This window comes from Typopeltis vanoorti, chromosome 6, assembly GCF_054136105.1.
Source record: "Typopeltis vanoorti isolate ZY-2024b chromosome 6, IOZ_Tvanoo_1.0, whole genome shotgun sequence".
Taxonomy (NCBI): domain Eukaryota; kingdom Metazoa; phylum Arthropoda; class Arachnida; order Uropygi; family Thelyphonidae; genus Typopeltis; species Typopeltis vanoorti.
The window spans coordinates 2,555,184-2,576,224 of NC_143554.1; the positions used below are offsets into that span (position 1 = coordinate 2,555,184).

A 21,041-nucleotide genomic window follows, 5' to 3' on the forward strand; every position below is an offset into this window, starting at 1 on the left:
CTGCAGGAAAAGATATGTTTAAGGAAGAGATGGTATTTCATCAGATTAATCCAAATAGGATTATAAAAAGGATAGAGGATGGGAGGGGAAGAAACTATGGCCATTTCTGGAAGTTGTGTAAGAGTAAAGAAAGGTGATAAAGAAAGGTGATAGTAGATTTTTTTACATAGAGAATTGTCAGTGAATGGAATCTATTACCAAAATATGTGGTTAATGAAGGGAGTGATAAGTATTTTAAGATTCAGTATGACAGATATGTTGTTAGTTGAATGAACTTACCACAATGAGTCAGCCTACTCTATGGAGGCTGTAGTAATAATGATTATTATTATTCATGTTGTAACCTACATGGAGTTAACAGATGCATCATGGGAGTCCCACTCAACCAGCAACATGTTTATCATAACAAGTTCTGAAGTTATTTACACTACCTGTATTCGAAATGCACTCCAGCAATGCATTCCCATCACTGTCATCTCTCCATGTACAAAAATCTATTCCTCACACCCTTACTTTTTTTTTTTTTTTTTTTAATCTATTCCTCACTCCACTACATTTTTATATAAATTTAAGGAATGGCCGATAATTCTTCCCACCTTAACATCTACTCTTTTTATAATTTCTTCTGTATTAATCTGGTAAAATCCCTTAATTTAAACTTAAAGGTCTCTATCATATTTCCTATTTTCCTCCTATCCACCAACCTCTGTAATCCATATTCCCTCAAATGCTCTTCATAATCAACACTCCAGAGTCCTGATATCACTTTGGTCATTCGTCTTTGAACCCTTGCTATTATTTCCACATCACAATAAAAACTATGAGGGGTCTGAAAAGTTCAGCCTAACAATTAAAAATCAAATTTATAATTTCAAAATTATTTTTATTTTTCAACATAATTTCCCTTAAGACTAATACATTTATTCCAGCGATGCTACAGTGCAATTATCTCGTCCCTGTGGTGGATCTCAAATAAGATCTGCAAAATACCCCTCTACAACTGTAATCACCTCTTGATTCAAAGAAAAATGCTGACCAGCGAGGAATAGTTTTAATTTTGGGAAGAGACAGAAGTCGCAGGGAGCCGAATCTGGGGAATAGGGTGGATGTTCCAACAATTCATAGTGCACATCCCTTAATTTTCACATTGCCAAAACACTTTTGTGGGCAGGTACTGTGTCCTGATGAAAGATGATTTTTTCTTTCTTTCTGCAAACCAGATCTTTTCTCACAAATTTTTTCATCTAGTCTGGTTAAGAGATTGGAATAAAATTCCCTGGTTATTGTTTTACCCTTTTCAAGATAATTAATAAACAAAATGCCTTTAGCATCCCAAAACACCGATGCAATGACCTTTCCTACTGATGGAACCAACTTTGTCTTCTTTGATGCTGAACAACTGGCTTCTGTCCACTGTTTTGACTGCTGTTTGGATTCTGGTGTGTTATGGTGAATCCAAGTCTCATCCATAGTAATAAATCAAAGCACAAAATCAGTTTTATTCTTGTTAAAATGCTTCAACCACTATTCAGAGATTTTCATGCGAGTACATTTTTGATTTGCTGTAAGCAAGCCTGGCACCCATCTTGCACAATGATTTTTCATTTGTAATTCTGCATGCAGAATATATCCTACATGTTCTTTTGAAATGCCTATAGTCTCAGCTATTTCATGTACTTTGACTCACCAGTCATCCAATACCCTATTGTGCACTCGATCAATGATTTCTGGTGTTGTTCATTTTTTTGGACGTCCTTCACGTGGATCATCTTCAAGGCTGGTACAGCCAGGTTTAAACTTGGCAGCCCATTTCTTACTTGTCGAAAATGAAGAAGAGTGTCCATAAACTTTTATGAACTTCGAATGAATATCTTTTGCCATTAAACCTTCTTTTACAAAGAATTTTATAACCGCATGATACTCAATTTTATCCATTTCAGGAGATACAGACAATACGTTTGCTATAGGCAGCTGTATAAAACAAACTACTTGGTAGAATGACTTGCAATTTCACATGGATGCTTATGACAGACGTACTAACTTAGAAAAAAAAAATCTTGCCGATAGTGTTGCCATCTATAGTCGAGACCGAGAACTTTTCAGACCATACTCATAGGTGAACAAATCTCAGCACAATATTCCATATGTGGTCTGACCAATGCCTTATATAGAGGCACCACCATATCCTTATCCCTACATGTCAATGTACTTTTTATCATAGCAGCAATACAGTCTTTTCAACACTTGCAATATGCCCTCTGTAAGTGTAATATCTTGTGTTTATTAATATTAAAATGCAAAGTGTTAGATTTTGGTATACAGAGATATAAGGCTATATACTGTATTGGAGGAGTTGTACTTCAGGAAGTGGATGAGATTCAGGATGTTCGAGTGATGGTAGAGAGTGGACTGAAGGTCTGAACATCATATTGCTGTTATGATAAAAAGTACATTGACATGTAGAGATAAGGATATGGTAGTGCCTCTATATAAGGCATTGGTCAGACCACATATGAACTATTGTGCTCAGATTTGGTCATCTAGTTTCCATTGTGATGTGGAAATACTAGAGAGGGTTCAAAGACGAATGACTAAAGTGATATCAGGCCTCTGGAATGTTGATTTTGAAGAGATTTGAGGGAATATGGATTACAGCGGTTAGTGAATAGGAGGAAAAGAGGAGATATGATAGAGACCTTCAAGTTAGTTATGGAATTCTTTCAGACTGCAACTCCACTCATTTGTCCCAGCTACAAATGACGGGAATATAGTATATTGGTTAGATGGATTCATGTATTCAAATGTTCTGTAGAGAATTAATATCAACACTACTGCTGATTATTAACTTTGCATTATCAGCAAACATTTGAATATTCTCAGTCAATCCACATGAAATATCCTTAACAAATAAGTTAAACAGTAGGGGTCAAGAGAAGAGAACCGTGAGGCATGCCACTGACCATTTTCCTTATCTGAGACACTGCTCCATCATACACAACTTGCTGGTATCTTTCAGAAAGTCAACCTTCAATCCATCTAACCAATCTGCTATCTAATCCCATCATCTCCAGCTTATACACAAATCTGACATTTGGTAATCTATCAAATGCATTGCAAAGTCAAAAAAAAAAAAATCACTGTATATGAATTTTCCTTATCCAACACATTTGTCACTTTATCATAAATTTGTAATTCTGCATGCAGAATATATCCTACATGTTCTTTTGAAATGCCTATAGTCTCAGCTATTTCATGTACTTTGACTCACCAGTCATCCAATACCCTATTGTGCACTCGATCAATGATTTCTGGTGTTGTTCACTTTTTTGGACGTCCTTCACGTGGATCATCTTCAAGGCTGGTACAGCCAGGTTTAAACTTGGCAGCCCATTTCTTACTTGTCGAAAATGAAGAAGAGTGTCCATAAACTTTTATGAACTTCGAATGAATATCTTTTGCCATTAAACCTTCTTTCCTTATCCTTATCTGAGACACTGCTCCATCATACACAACTTGCTGGTATCTTTCAGAAAGTCAACCTTCAATCCATCTAACCAATCTGCTATCTAATCCCATCATCTCCAGCTTATACACAAATCTGACATTTGGTAATCTATCAAATGCATTGCAAAGTCAAAAAAAAAAAAATCACTGTATATGAATTTTCCTTATCCAACACATTTGTCACTTTATCATAAATCAAACAGATTGCTAAAATAAAATCTGCTCTTCATAAACCCATGCTGACCATCACAGAGAATCTTATGTCTATCAACCTAATCCTGTATTCTATTTCTAACCAATTTTTCCAACATTTTGATGGCAACTGCAGATATATAAACCAGTCTAAAATGATAGAAAATTCTCTTCTCAAACCATGCTTGCAGAGAGGTATTATTTTGCCTTCTCTGCACTCCTTAGGAACCTTTTCCACTGCACAGCTTTCATTAAATAAACAGTTTAATGGCATGGCTAACCCTTTTGCACATTCTTTAAAAATATGTGGTGATAAGTCATCCATTCCCACAGCGTTATTAACATCTAACCCAATCAACACCTGATACTTTTTTTTTTTTTTTCACTTCCAATTCTCCTAATCCTTGCTTCCCTTCTACATGTTAGAAGGGAAGCATACCATGATATACACTGATGAAGTGTTTGTTAAATAATCCACTATATATTATATGCAATGGTTAGCCTGCCACAATAACTATTCACCAGCATCAACCTGCCACAATTGTTTTTCCTCTTGCTTAACACATAGGAAAAATTCCCTTGGATTAGCTTTCGTATTAGCCAATCTCCTCCAGTATTCTACATTTTTTTAACCTTGTCACTTTTCTGGCCTGCACTTTATATTCACGTATCTGTCCAATGCAAACTGTCTCGTCTTCCTCCATAACTTTTTCTCTAACACTGCTTGCTTGATTTCACCATTCAACCATCTCACTCCTACTCTATTTATTCGCTTAACTCTTGGTATGCAGTTATGCATTGCTTGTGTTAGATGCTGCCTTATCAATTCTCATGCACTGTCAACTTCTTTTCTACACAATTCATCAAATCAATGTATTGATGCTAGTTGACTATGGAACTCCTCATAATTACACACCTTATAGTACCACATATAGACCTTCCTGATAAGACCCTTTTCCTGTTTGACTACCTTCCATTCAGTACATCACTTTTACTTTCACCAACAGGTGGTGGTGGTGTTGATACCTGATTCACAATCACATCCTGCATGTGATTGTGAATCAGGTATCTGATAAACCTCATGTTGCTTTACCATCACACGCTGCTTTAGTTATCTGCAGAAACTTAACAAATTCACTCTCCTTGTTAATATATACTATCTCTCTTTCCAATCCACATTCCTAAAATTGAAATCTCTCATTAGGATCATCTTCCTTGCCCAACTAATTTGTCTAAATATTTCACAATCAGTACTTTCCACATTCCCTGGCCTAAAACAACATCCTATTATATATACTATTCTGTTGTTCTCAACTTTACACCAAAGAGCTTCAAAATCTTTAACTGTGCTACTATTTTCCAGTTCCACACTTGAATAACAATTCCTGTATCATTAACAATACTTCACTTCTCTCCCTATCCTTTCAGAATATTCTATATCCTACCATTTCAAGTCCTGAGAGTATATCATCCTCAATCAACCAAATTTCACTTATGCCAATTACCTTTGAGCATAATGATTCGATCTGTAGTACAAACTCAGCCCCTTTATTTCTGATACTCCATATATTAGTATAGAGCATAACAATTCTCCACTCTTTGAGGCCATCCCATCAACATAATCATTGTATTCTCTCTCTACTATAGTACACTTCTTTCTCTCTTTGTTCTAACCATCTCCATTTCCCTGATACTGACTCCCATTCATATTCTTATCCCGACCATTTTGCACTGCATCACTCTGCCCTGCTATAATTCAACTTGGTAAACAACAATTACTCCAAATGACCAACACAAAAGCCATTCAAATGCATTCCATCAGTTTTAAACCATTCTATCCTTGCTTCAAATTCATTCCACACATTCACACTCTGAACACTCTCTGCCAGTCACAATTCAGCCATATAGTACCACATATAGACCTTCCTGATAAGACCCTTTTCCTGTTTGACTACCTTCCATTCAGTACATCACTTTTACTTTCACCAACAGGTGGTGGTGGTGTTGATACCTGATTCACAATCACATCCTGCATGTGATTGTGAATCAGGTATCTGATAAACCTCATGTTGCTTTACCATCACACGCTGCTTTAGTTATCTGCAGAAACTTAACAAATTCACTCTCCTTGTTAATATATACTATCTCTCTTTCCAATCCACATTCCTAAAATTGAAATCTCTCATTAGGATCATCTTCCTTGCCCAACTAATTTGTCTAAATATTTCACAATCAGTACTTTCCACATTCCCTGGCCTAAAACAACATCCTATTATATATACTATTCTGTTGTTCTCAACTTTACACCAAAGAGCTTCAAAATCTTTAACTGTGCTACTATTTTCCAGTTCCACACTTGAATAACAATTCCTGTATCATTAACAATACTTCACTTCTCTCCCTATCCTTTCAGAATATTCTATATCCTACCATTTCAAGTCCTGAGAGTATATCATCCTCAATCAACCAAATTTCACTTATGCCAATTACCTTTGAGCATAATGATTCGATCTGTAGTACAAACTCAGCCCCTTTATTTCTGATACTCCATATATTAGTATAGAGCATAACAATTCTCCACTCTTTGAGGCCATCCCATCAACATAATCATTGTATTCTCTCTCTACTATAGTACACTTCTTTCTCTCTTTGTTCTAACCATCTCCATTTCCCTGATACTGACTCCCATTCATATTCTTATCCCGACCATTTTGCACTGCATCACTCTGCCCTGCTATAATTCAACTTGGTAAACAACAATTACTCCAAATGACCAACACAAAAGCCATTCAAATGCATTCCATCAGTTTTAAACCATTCTATCCTTGCTTCAAATTCATTCCACACATTCACACTCTGAACACTCTCTGCCAGTCACAATTCAGCCATCTTGTCATTCAGGATCATTGCTGTCCTCAGTTCACTACTGTCATATCTGGGTAACAAACTAACCACTTTTCCAATGACACTATTATCCTTCATCTCCTGCAACAACTTCTTCAAATCACTTTCCACATTCTTTGTCTCACTATTCAAGTTGTTTGTGCCCACCATTACTACTAATTCTGATCCCCATTCCTTCTTTCTACACAAAACATCTGATATTCATCTTATTGTACTATCTAGAAAACATATCTCATGCACCTCATTTTTTTTACAGCACCTTTAATAATTGAATCACATATAAACCAACCCTATCATCTTTAGATACTTGCTTCTTTTTAACCTCCTTGTAATTTACATCAGTTATTTTCTTTTTAAACATTCAATTTCCTCCTCCATACATTTAACCAGATTCTTCATTTTCATTACCTCTTGCCTAAGCTCTTCCATGTCACTTCTATTATTACCATTGCAAGCACTTCCATCCATTTTCTGATTATTCCTGGTAACACCATTCTCATTTTTGGAACACCGTAACCTTTCATCGCACTTCTCAAGTTCCTTTTTATCGTTTAATCTAATATCCATAAATCTGGTGTCCTAATACATTAACTATGAGTTTTCTCATAGTCGGCAGTTAATGTGCTAACCCTGAAACACATCATTTGTTACCACTCCTTTCTTTTTTTTTTTTTTTTTTTTTGAATAAACAATATCCCCTTCCATATACAACTAGTCAATATCATTCAAAGAGTCAGTTTCCTATTACTATCCATCCTAATTTTCTCCAGCTTTTACATCAACCTGTCATGTGGCAATTATCATAATGCCATTTTCAAAGTTTAAAAAAGGTCACTGTATAGATTGCTAACATTGTATTATTTAATTTAAGATAGTCACGTGAATTTTCCATAATTTGTTCACTAGCAAAGTGTGCATTCATTAGTTCTTACACAACTAAATGACTTGTATTTATCTTAAGTATACTTTACCTGAAAAGAATCATGTTGAGAGTACTTTAATGTTCTCAAGTTCATTGTAATGTAAGCAGTAATGAAACCATTAAATACTGCACCATATGCACTGGAATATGAAGAAACTGTAACCAGGAGACAATGCCGAGTTTTGTAATTGACACTTTGCATTCTTACAGTAAAGTTTCCAATTATGGTTCCTGCAGCAGATGTCAACAACAAATCTTCTGGAAACACTGCTTTTTCAATCTCTTTTGATTCTGCAGAAATGAAAAAAAAATTGGAGTATTAATGAAATAAAGAGCAAAAAGGCTTCACTTCGGCGATGTTAAAATTATTTAAATTAAGGGGATATTTAATCCCACATTATTTCAAAGCTGAATAAGAAAACTCTAAGATAGAAATCAAAGAGTTTCATGCCGAATATAGCAAACTATAAAAGTTCAGCGAGTCTAAGCATGAGCAAACACCTGGGTGGTACAATACCGGGCAACTCATTGTAAAGGTGGATAAAGCTAGGATCGCTATTCTTAGTATTTGCCCTAATGTAAAACTCATCCCCTAAGAGATGTACGTTGTTTTACATTAAGGGAGATAGGTCATATTATAAAGGTTGAAACCAGTCTGGGTAGTGACCTATCTTCCTTAATGTAAAACAACATACAACTCCTAGGGGATGAGTATTACATTAGGGAAAATACTAAGAATTTTTAACTAAGAAGCTTTATCCACCTTTACAACGAGTTTCCCGGTATTGTACCACCCAGATGTTTGCTCATGATTGGACTTGCCGAACTTTTATAGTTTGCTATATTCGGCATGAAACTCTTTGATTTCTATCTTAGAGTTCTCTTATTCGGCTTTGAAATAATGTGGGATTAAATATCTCCTTAATTTAAATAATTGGAGTATTAGTACTAAGACATTTAATGGAGTGAAACATTAATAAGAAGGGGTGTATTTCTAGCTCGCCTCCACGTGGTGCACTGCGTGTAATGTTAAATGAGATAGGTCTGGCTGCCGGCAATCGGTCTATCTTAACAATCTCCTGGCTATAGACACATGAAATCACAAGCTATACAATCACCAAACAGTCCTTTTCAGGACCACAAGGAAAGAAAACTGGATGCTAATTTCTGGATTTGCCACTCAACATTGAAGGAATCAGTTTTGCTGAAAGTCAATATCTTTCAAAAATCCTTCGAGAAAATGATATAGACATAGCCTGTCATTTTTCTTTATGCCATATGCTAAATAAATAAATAGCACTAAGGAAGGATTAAAAATGTTATTTAATTCTTCCAATATTTAATTGCATTCATTGAGATATCATCAGGGATTACAATGAGACTTCCAGATTCTAAATTTACTGCAATGGAGCATGGTGGTCTTTTTCCAATTGATTCCATGAGCAATATATAAAGCATGGTTTGCAAGGCCTGGTTGACCATCATCATGAAGGCTGAGTATTTGGGGAGGAATTGGTTATTATTATTATTTTATCTTATTTTATTTATTATTTTATCTTATTTTATTAATTAATTTATTTTATTTTATTATTATTATTTTTTTGATGCTGTAGGAACTGTAGCCATTAGATAAGAAGGTGTGGTGTATATAATTAAATTTTGCTATAAGACAGAACTCAAGGGAGCAAAAGTTATAGGCTCTACTGATTAGTGTGTTTTAATGATATCCGTATTGTTTGGGGGGGTTGATGAGATATTTTGTGAACGTATATGCTTGTGTAGGTGGGCTTTTCTTTTTCCACATATTTTAGGGTGAATTGGATTTTAAGGTGAAGACTATTGAGCTGAGAGAGAGGAAAGAATCTAATGTGTCTGGGCCATGAGGCCAAATGGAGAACAAATCATCCAAGTCAAGAGCTTGTTTTACAAAATATTCCATAAAAAAATTGGCAAGGGCAATGAGAGGGAGAACCCAGAGAGGTACACTGTATCTGTTTATAAATTTTATGTTTGCAAGAGAAATATCCAGAGTGGATAGCAAAGTACTGAAAGAATTAAATAACATTTCTAATATTTTCTTAGTGCTGTTTCACTCAATTAAGCCTGGAGAAACTCAACTAACATGAGTTTCTCCAGACACTTAAGCCTTAACACACTGGTATTAGTACAAGATTACTCTGGCAAATTTCTTAAAATAAAAATACAGCTATCCAGGAGGGGTCAAAATTATCTGTTCTCTTCTCACTGAAATATCATAATGTTAAGGAAATGGATGTATTCTCCAATGTCTCTTGACAATCAAATCAGTTTAACATTGATAAACATGCAATCTGATCTATGCTACAATGGAATAAGTTCATCTATTGTATCTTTATTCTTATTAATTGTCCAATCTATATATTAATATCTGCAGTTGTTTATTATTATATCACACCTCCAGGGATTCTCGTAGACAGGCTTATACGTTGGTTATGCATTATTAAAACACTTAAGGAATAGAACAACGTAGTTAGGAATATAAATTAAATTAAACTTTAATAAATATTTTCCAATATTTCGGCAATGTCACATTGCCATTTTCTAAAGGAACTTACAAAAAAGTTACGTGCAACGTAGGCACTACAACACAGAAACCGGGAATGAAAAGATGAAACTATTGTTCTCCTAACAGTCCTGATGGTGCCCTCTAGCGGGCTAAGTAGGTGTTCTTGGCCGTTGGGCTGAAGGTCTGCAGATGTAGGTCTCCCAAATTTGGGGCAGTCGCATACACCCAAATTTGTTGAGGTTTGGAGAATTTCTTGGGGCTGAGGCTGATTCCATAAAGAGTCTTTCAAATTTGTATTTGCTACGGTGTATCACTGTAGCTTTCTTCCACCGTATTCTGTGGCGTGTATCCAGAGCATGGTCCGCAAGCCCAGAATCACTGTATTTGTGAAAATGGACCTCCAGGGAGTCCAAAGACTCATCGAGGGAGGGCATCAACGCTACAACTCTTCGTCTCACTACTCCACCAACCTTCATCATCTAACACCAATGCTATCTACCGCCAACTACCACCACTAGTGCTTTCACAGACAATCACAAACATCCATACCCACAGCGGGAATTGAACCCGCAGCCTTTTGGTTGGAGAACAGATACACTAACCACTCGGCCAAGAGAAGAAGATATATAGTTATATTTTGTTATGAGTACATGTGGATGATGCAAATTGGGACATGGCAGCATGGATACCACTGAGGATTACCAATGGGTAAGAATGGCATCAGTGATATTCGAAAGAGGCACTCTCTAGAAATATTTTAAGGATGTCAATGAAAAGGAAATTAGGTTTTTTTACAATGTTGTCATTTGGAATTATGGCCAGAACAACAGCAACTAATACTATGAAGTGATTATTGCGACATGTGGACCAATAAAAAAGCGAATATATGGATGCTTGGGCTAGCATTCATGTCTTCTATATGGTCTGCACTAGGACAACTCATGAATGCCGGTAAGTGTATTCCCGTAAGCTCTCTGGGCGACTTTTTTTTTATGAAACTTTCATAGTTTCAGCTTTGAAATAATGATGGATTTAATATCCACTTGATTTATATAATTATGTATCACCGAAAACTGAAGCCTTTTAGCTCTTTATTTTAGTAAAAAAAATCAAAAAACAAAAATACATAAAAAGTATATCAAAAATATCAAAATTTCAGGAAAAACCACTACCATGCAGCCATTTATTACCACCTGGGGACTAATACCAACATCAATGATATATTGATGTTGGTATTACTTACATCCAAACCCAATCTGATATTCATCACTAAACTTCAACTGGTATCCTCTACAATGACTACAGCTCACCAAAACTTTCCACAGCTACAACATACATGATACCTTCTCTAAGAAGGATGGAACATGTGCTTTTGTCAGGTCTGATATCACAAAGGTAATGAGACTCGAATCTCCTCTATAAATTCTGCTTTTCTCAAAATTTCCTTGCTTCATTTTGTTACTTTATGTGCCTTTTACCACTCTCCCAATTCTGATGATTAACTGACCTTTTCTGATTATCTATATCTGAACTCTGATCACACACACGATCACATAACAGTCAGATGATCTTCCTTGTTGATTTGTCCACAAATATGTTGGGTTTGTCTTCCCAGACTTCTGAGACCAAGATAAAAGAGAAGCTGAACTGTTTGCTACCACTAATAATTAATGGAAATTGTTCCCCAACACCAAACTTCCACATAATCTTCATCATTCTCCCAATATCCTAGACTCCTTAACTAGTTTTCTACCTCCAAATATACCACTGACATTTGCTCTCCTATTGGCACCTCTACCACAACCTTGTTCATGTTTCTTTTTTGATCCTCCTCCTCCAGCCAATTTCATCCTCATATCCTATGACACACAAACTAACTCTGGTGACATTTGTGATTTTATGCCTCTTTTCATAGTGTGATTATTGCTAATGCTCTCCAAACCCATGCTCTGACTTAATAATGAAATCACTCTTGCTGAAATGAGTGCTTATTCCCCATTCCACTCAAAAATCCCCAAATCTTATCAAAGCCTTGGTTTTTTCCCCAATGAATGTGCCAAAGCAGCCCAAGCTAAAAATGCACAGGCACAGTGTGCCTGTTAAGTAATGAGGTGCAACTTTCAATCCAGATGATGCAGCAGTTTTTATGTGGCAATAGTTGAGGTAAGAGAGTGTGTGTGTGAGAGAGAGAGAGGTTCATTCATTGGCCATCCACAGTATGGTTCATTCATCCCTGAAGAATGAACCATACTGTGGATGGCCAATTTCGGCACGGATGAATAAAAAGGTGATGAGAGACAGGAAAAGTGTTGCCTATGACAGGCAACTACTAGGCTACTCACTGTACAGCTTGGGGTCAGTAAGGACATGGCCAGATTAATCTTAGAAAGAGATTTGCACAAGACGAAGATTGTGTTCAAAGTTTGTGTTGCACACACACTGACACACAAACAGAGAGAAGTTGCTGACTTCAAACATCCCCCCCCCCCATTCACCAGATTTAGCTCCTGCAGATTTTTTTCCTTTTCCCAAAGATGAAATATGTCTTGAAAGGAGAGCACTTCAGTGACATTGAAGACATTCAATGTGGGGTGACCCAGAGACTGAAGGATGTTCCTGTTCAGGACTTCCACTGTGCCTTCGAAAAACTGTACGACAGATGTAAAGGGTGTGTGGAGTTGGAGGGAGATTATTTTGTTGAAAGTTTATTTTTCACTTGGTTAGACTATAATAAATTTAGTTTAATCCTTTATCCAAGTGTGAGCAAACAAAGTTTGCACCTGAAAGTATCTTCAGGACTGGGGTATGGTGGTACAACACTGGGCAACTCATTGCAAAGGTGGAGCAAGCTAACAATCACTCCTATCTCAGTATCTTGATAATGCAAAATACATCTCCTTGCGGATATGCATAATGTTATGCATTAAGGGAAGGGCCACTACCCAGACTAGTTTTGACCTTTATTGAGGTCTCTTCAGTGGGAGCCAGGCCCACGTGGAGACAAGTGGAGATACTAGGCAGAAGAACCCTTCCCTTAATGCATAACATTATATCTGCAAGGAGATGTGTTTTGCATTATGGAGATACTGAGAGAGGAGTGATGTTAGCTTGCTCCACCTTTGCGACGAGTTGCCTGGTGTACCACCTTATTCCAGTCCTGAAGATACTTTCAGGCACAAACTTTGTTTGCTCACACTTGGATAAAGGAGATTATTTTGAATCTGCGGGATTGACAATTCTAAATATAGTTCTCTGTTTTGATATAATAATTCTTGTCTTATTACTTAATGGGCACACTGTATACTCAGTGACTGAAGCTAAAGCTCCAGGCCCTCACATTCAGCTTACACTACAACCAGTAACAACTGCAAAAAAAAAAAAAAAATCATAAGCAAATCTGAAGCAGACTTTGTGAGGGCCAAATGTACTAAACTTGCTTTGTGCTCAAGTGAGAGTTGAGCACTTGTCAAGACTGTTTGGCAAAATCCATCTCTCTCATCCAGATCAAACAATGGTTTGATTGATTGATCCTCCTGATTATCAATCAAATCTGTCTTCTCCTCCAACTGTTGTTTAGACAACCAAGAGAAATTTTTCCCTACTATTCCACAAACCACAATCATTATACATATCTGATCTTCTAGTAGAATAATATCAGAAAAATACTCAGCCTTGATACTTTTTCCAACTCAGATAGTATCTCTCCAATTGTAATAAGAGTTTGTGCTCCAGAATTAACACCCATCCTGTATTGCTTCTACAAACTGTCCTTACTCATCTGGCATTTATCCAACAGCATGGAAGCAAGATTTTATACAACTGCTCCTGAATAAGAAAGATAAAAGTCAGCCATCTAACTATCATCCCATTGCCCTCATCTCAGCATTTTAAAAAGTGATTCAAATCACCACCACCTTCAGTTGATTAGTGATCATCAGTATGGATTTCATCATTCTCATGTTACAGCAGCTTTTTCACTAACCTTGAACCCTTTCAACGCAAGCCATGGAAAGAGTGAGAGAATTTCATGTGGTTGTTATTCTTATTTCTGAGGGATATGATCCAGTCTGGCATCAAAGCTTTCTTTCTAAGCTGCAGTCTTGTGGATCTCCATTTCTCTCACACTCTTCCTTTCTCTCTCTCTCTCTCTCTCTCTGTGTGTGTCATCGTGTCATGATAAATGGTTCCATTTCTTCTGATTTTTAAAGCAATGACAGAGTGCCTGATAGATCCAACACTCTCATACCAAGAGTCCCTTCAGTTATGTGCTGTTTAAAGTCGTTATCTCTTAGAAGGTGTATGAATTCCATTTACTTTTTGCCACGTGATATTTCCTCTTTCCAATTGCTATCACCATAATTAAAATCCCCCATAATAATCACTAACCCTGCACTCATTGCTCTAATTTGCTGATACATGAATTCAATATCACTCCCTGTACCCCCCCCCCCCCGGCCTATAGCAGCAACCAACTGCATATTTGGTTGTGTTGGTCTTGGTCACTATTTCACACCAGACTGTCTCAAATGAACTATCATTCACACGTCTATCCTCTTAATATACCACTTTCTTTGGCTGCAACTCATCAACTATCATCAACATTTACCCCCCCCCCCCCATTCTATCCTCCCTGAAAATACTGTACCCATCACCTTCAATTCCAGTAACTACATCTTCTGCTGACAGCCAAGTTTCACTAATGCCTACAACTTTTGGTGAGATTGCACTGACTAACGACAAAAATTCTTCTCTCTTATTTCGAATGCTTCTTGCATTAGTATACAAAAATTGCAGATTCCCTTTAGTTCTTGTACCAGCTTTAGAATAATATACATTCTACTAATTTCAGTAGTCCCATGCCGATTTTTATCCACTCTATTCTTCAAATTATTCTGCAAAAAAGATCAACAAATATACATTCACTGTATAAGTTTCTCCCTCTTACACTCAACCTTTTCAATTTTAATTTCCCTGCCCAATTTCTTCAACTTGTTCAGAAAACAGTAACTTCTTCAAATGCTTATGACCTTCCATGTTCAGATGCAACCCATCTCTTGTCCTAGATATTAATGATATTCTCTCATTCCTATTGCTAGCTTCACTGATGACAGTACATTCTATTCCTCTTTGTCCTTCATAAAATCTTGTAGTATGCAAATGACTCAGGGTTCAAGTTCTTCTATGGCTAATGCCCTTAGCACCAATCATTTGCCATCCTCAAGTGGAATGAAGATAATTTAGTAAAGTGTAATGCTACCAAAACAAACTGCCACATGATTTCCTGGAAGAAAGAGACCATACCTCACTCTCGCACACTTTTATAATAACACTCTGTTATGTGCTGTTTTAATAACACTTCAGTTACGTGCTGTTTTAAGTCGTTATCTCTTTCCCTTTTTCCCTTTCCCTTTATCTCTTTCCAAGTTTCCCTTTTGGGCTGACTTTCACATCTGGCCTGTACTGGCATAAGCACACATCATGTCCATAATCTCCAAAAAGCTTAACTTTTTTTTTTTTTGTTTTTTAATCACTACTTCTCTTATGCTCAACTCTAACACCTTTATAAATCCAAAATGGTGTTGTAGTGGTGCTCTAAAAGCCCTCAGAATGCGAGATTGTCTAGAAGAGGACTATTTACTTAACAGATGGCTGTTCTTTAATTGGCTTCCCCCAGATATTTTCCAACAGATGCTCTGTTTCTTCATCAAATATGTATCTATTCTTCCACTTCCTTCTTAATCACTGATATCAGGGTGGCAGGTTTTTCCCTCTAGGAAACATGTTTTTTTTTTTTTTTTCATTCTGCAAAAAAGAGAAACTGACCGAAGTTCACACACAATTTACTGACAGTAAACTGGCCTCACAGCTTGAGCCATAAATGCAAAACAACTATACAAACAGACAAGATATCTTATAACCTACACAGTATGCCAAAGTAATATCACTAATAAGATCAACATTTAAACTCCTACTAGCCAAGCTCTTAATCCTGTACAAGCAGCCTGGTCAACATCCAAAAGCTATTCAGCACCAGAACAGGAAACCAACTTCTCATATTCTTCTTCATTCCATATACCTTAGTCCCTAGGAACAGTTTTCCCTTACCATCTTTCTCAATTCATACAATCTCCATTTCTTCAAGAACCACATTGACAGATTCCTTTCTTCTCTATGATCATTTGCACCACCTAACATTGTTGCATTCCAGTTTTGAGACTTCTCATGTGTATGTGTGCACATGTGCATAGAGGGAAGGGTGATATAAAAACTAATCAGAATAGTGTACTGTCTGAATTGCATGTATTGTTCTAACCAGTTTGCTTGTTTTATGGGATGATAACCCTAAGTTTCCAGGAGAGAAAAAAAAAAAATACTACCTATATGAAGGTACCTAAATCATGAAGTAATCATAATTATAATGCTGGCGATTATAACAAGCTTGGGAGTTGAGCGATAAGGAAATAAATGCTGCTTAGAAACTGATAAAGAAATACATAAGAGAATCAATGTGTGAATGTAGTCCAAAAGGTTGAATAAGGTATCTGTAATATGAATGAATATGAAGCTTAAGCATGAAATCTGAAAAAAAGAAAGTACTTTGGAGGAAGTACAAGATGAATAATAGTAATAAACAGCCATATGAAGAATATAAAGAACAAGCCAGGAAATTGACTCAGTTAGTAAGGTAAACAAAAGTAGAGTATGAACATAAATTGGCAAATCAGACAAAGAAAAACTCTGTAGAGTTTTTTTTTTAGATATGTGGCAAGTAGAAGGAAGATAAAGTTAATGGATGAAAAGGGTAGAATGACAACTTCTGCAGAAGACATCATTGAAGTATTCAGTGATCAATTTATAAAAGTGTTTCATCCTGATCAGGGTGGAATCATGAGGAACTTAAGAGTAGAGGACATAGGAGGAGATGGCTTAATTGTGAGTGAGCAAGAGGTGTTTGAGGAAATAAATAACCTTGATGTCAAAAGTTTATTTTTCACTAGGTTAGACTATAATAAATTTAGTTTAATCCTTTATCCCAGTGAGAGCAAACAAAGTTTGTGCCTGAAAATATCTTCAGGACTGAATATAGTGTTGTACTATCTTACCTGGGTAAGTAGTACAACACCAGGCAACTCATAGCAAAGGTGGAGCAAGCTACCAACACTCCTATCCCAGTATTTCCCATAATGCAAAACACATCTCCTTGTGGATATGTATACTGTTATGCATTAAGGGATTGGCCACTACCCAGACTAATTTCGACTTTTATTGAGGTCTCTTCGGTGGGAGCCAGGCCCAGAGTTGGCGATACCAGGCAGAAGCAGTAGCAAGGTACCCAGGTAAGATAGTACAACACTATATTCAGTCCTGAAGATATTTTCAGGCACAAACTTTGTTTGCTCTCACTGGGATAAAGGATTAAACTAAATTTATTACAACCTTGATGTCAATAAGGTGATAGGATTTGACATTATATCACCATGCATCTTAACAGAACATTCCAGGGAATTGGCATGCCTGTTTAATAAAAGTCTTACAACAGCACAGGTTCCAAGGGAGTGGAAAGAAGTTAACATTGTTCCACCATATAAAGATGGTGATAAGGCTGTAGCTTTAAATTATAGGCTAATCTATATATCTGGAGTTGTGGTGAACATACTGGAGAGATTGATGAGAAGTAGGATACAGAAATGGGTTGATAGCAGTATTCTCTGTGGTTATCCGCATGGATTTAAAGCAAGATCATGTTGTACTAACTTACTTATGTACTTTGTTGTTTTAAGGATACTTGCGACATAAGACTGAATGATATAATCACGTAATCACAAGAAAGATATTTATTTAACCAAATATTTCGGTCTGGAAATAGCAGACCATCGTCGGTGGTATTACAAGAACAGTTTAAAAAATATACAAGCTAGAATACTAACAATAGATCGTTGAAATTAGAACATGCCGCGTGATGTTATATCACTAAGTATGAAACGAAATATTTTGAAGTAGAAACATGATTGAATTTGCTATTAAAAAAAAAAAAAAAAAATTAATGAGTAATCTTGATTAGGCTTTCCCAGATTTTTGATATAGATATGCAGTCATTACGATTCAGGTTGGGATGATGGAGCAAGGCCTCCACGCTTTCCTTGAACAAACGTTCGAACCTATAACGGGATCTATGTAAGAGGCGCGTTTTGGACCAAAGGATGCTGTGGTCAGTTTCAATCCCGTGTTGAGCCAGACCAGACTTTTCAGGTTTATTGTGAAGAATGGATGATTGATGTTCTTGGATTCTTTTTTCAAGAGAGCGTCCAGTCTGTCCAAAGTAAGAGAGATCACAGTTGCAAGGAATTTGATAAACTCCAGGAAGAGATAAAGTTGAGCGTTTGTCTTTAGGAGAAGGAAAATGAGAAGACAATTTGTTAATAGGAGAATACGTAGCTGTTAAATCATATTTCTTCAAAATTCTTGCGATAGGTTCTGAAATACCGGAGATATAAGGAATAGGTACTCGACGTACTGAATCTTTGTTGTTTTGTGGAGGATTATAAGATGTAAGAAGACGTTGAATACTTTTTTCAGAAAAGCCATTGAGTTTCATGTGTTGCTGGATAGTAGAAAGTTCTTTCTGTAGATAATCAAAAGTAGAACAATTAGTTTTGGCTCTTTTGATGAGACATTTTATAATTCCTGTTTTATGACATGGGTGATGGGCTGATTCTTTCAGAATATAACGACCTGTGAATGTTGGTTTCCTGTATACTGTAGTTGTAAGAATATTTGAAGATGATCGGATGAGGAGAACGTCTAAAAAGATAACTGGTTGTTTTCTTCTAATTCCATAGTAAACTTTATGCGATGATGTAAGGAATTAATACTGTTTAAAAAGGAAGATAAAGTGTTTTTACTGTGAGGCCAAATAGCAAATATGTCATCTATATATCTTACCCAAAAAGATGGTAGAGGTACTTGTTCCTTCTACTTTAAGGAAACTTTAAAACTACTTGCTGACATCTTTCCTCAAGATATTATAAAACTATTCGATTTCGTTATACATTCTGGTTATTTCATATGTCAAAACAAATTTTATAGCCAAGTAGAAGGAACAGCCATGGGAAGTCCTCTTTCTCCAGCTTTAGCCAACTTTTATTTGGAACATTTAGAAAAAGTCCTCTTCACATCTAGTTTCCCTCTACCATCTTTTTGGGTAAGATATATAGATGACATATTTGCTATTTGGCCTCACAGTAAAAACACTTTATCTTCCTTTTTAAACAGTATTAATTCCTTACATCATCGCATAAAGTTTACTATGGAATTAGAAGAAAACAACCAGTTATCTTTTTTAGACGTTCTCCTCATCCGATCATCTTCAAATATTCTTACAACTACAGTATACAGGAAACCAACATTCACAGGTCGTTATATTCTGAAAGAATCAGCCCATCATCCATGTCATAAAACAGGAATTATAAAATGTCTCATCAAAAGAGCCAAAACTAATTGTTCTACTTTTGATTATCTACAGAAAGAACTTTCTACTATCCAGCAACACATGAAACTCAATGGCTTTTCTGAAAAAAGTATTCAACGTCTTCTTACATCTTATAATCCTCCACAAAACAACAAAGATTCAGTACGTCGAGTACCTATTCCTTATATCTCCGGTATTTCAGAACCTATCGCAAGAATTTTGAAGAAATATGATTTAACAGCTACGTATTCTCCTATTAACAAATTGTCTTCTCATTTTCCTTCTCCTAAAGACAAACGCTCAACTTTATCTCTTCCTGGAGTTTATCAAATTCCTTGCAACTGTGATCTCTCTTACTTTGGACAGACTGGACACTCTCTTGAAAAAAGAATCCAAGAACATCAATCATCCATTCTTCACAATAAACCTGAAAAGTCTGGTCTGGCTCAACACGGGATTGAAACTGACCACAGCATCCTTTGGTCCAAAACGCGCCTCTTACATAGATCCCGTTATAGGTTCGAACGTTTGTTCAAGGAAAGCGTGGAGGCCTTGCTCCATCATCCCAACCTGAATCGTAATGACTGCATATCTATATCAAAAATCTGGGAAAGCCTAATCAAGATTACTCATTAATTTTTTTTTTTTTTTTTTTTTTTTTTTTTTTTTTTTAATAGCAAATTCAATCATGTTTCTACTTCAAAATATTTCGTTTCATACTTAGTGATATAACATCACGCGGCATGTTCTAATTTCAACGATCTATTGTTAGTATTCTAGCTTGTATATTTTTTAAACTGTTCTTGTAATACCACCGACGATGGTCTGCTATTTCCAGACCGAAATATTTGGTTAAATAAATATCTTTCTTGTGATTACGTGATTATATCATTTACTTATGTACTATAAAGTGGTGATAAATACCTTGGACAGGGGAGATGCATATACAGCAATGTACTTGAGATTTTGGTATTGCTACAATAAATTGAAACAAATGGGATTGGATAATCCCATTTGTTTCAATCTTGGAGAGAAGGAAGAGGGGAGATATGATAGAGACCTACTAGTTGGTAAGGGGTTGTTATATGATCAATGGTGGAGAAGTTCTACAGAGAATAGTGGGAGATCAGGGGAGAACCAGAGGTCATCCCTGGAAACTGTATAAAGAGGGTGTGAGTAGGGGAGTGAGAGGCAGGTTTTTTTCGTGCAGAGTTGTGAATGATTGGAATGCCTTGCCTGAGAGTGTGGTGTCTGCAAGGAGTTTGAATGTGTTTAAGACCCGGTATGATGAGATGTGTGTGAGATAAAAGGACCTCCTAGATGAGTCTTTGACTCCATGAGGTCTTGTTTAATAATAATAATAATAATAATAATAATAACAGACTTCTGAGTTGGATCAGTGACTAACTGTCAGATAGGCACCACAAAATTATATATGGGTATGCAGAATCCTGAAAGAGGATGGTCATTAGTGGTGTACCGCAGGGGTCAATTTTGGGACCATT

The 21,041-nt window shown here is 36.3% G+C and overlaps 1 protein-coding gene across 1 annotated transcript in view; it reads right to left on the reverse strand.

Annotated features, from left to right (window-relative positions):
• Positions 1-21,041, reverse strand: part of LOC150105248 (ciliogenesis-associated TTC17-interacting protein-like) — a 220,457-nt gene that overhangs the window by 99,164 nt on the left and 100,252 nt on the right. The window contains exon 5 of the mRNA XM_090393915.1: positions 7,572-7,813. Coding sequence (XP_090250041.1) covers positions 7,572-7,813 — 242 coding nt within the window. The remainder of the gene's footprint in view (positions 1-7,571; positions 7,814-21,041) is intronic.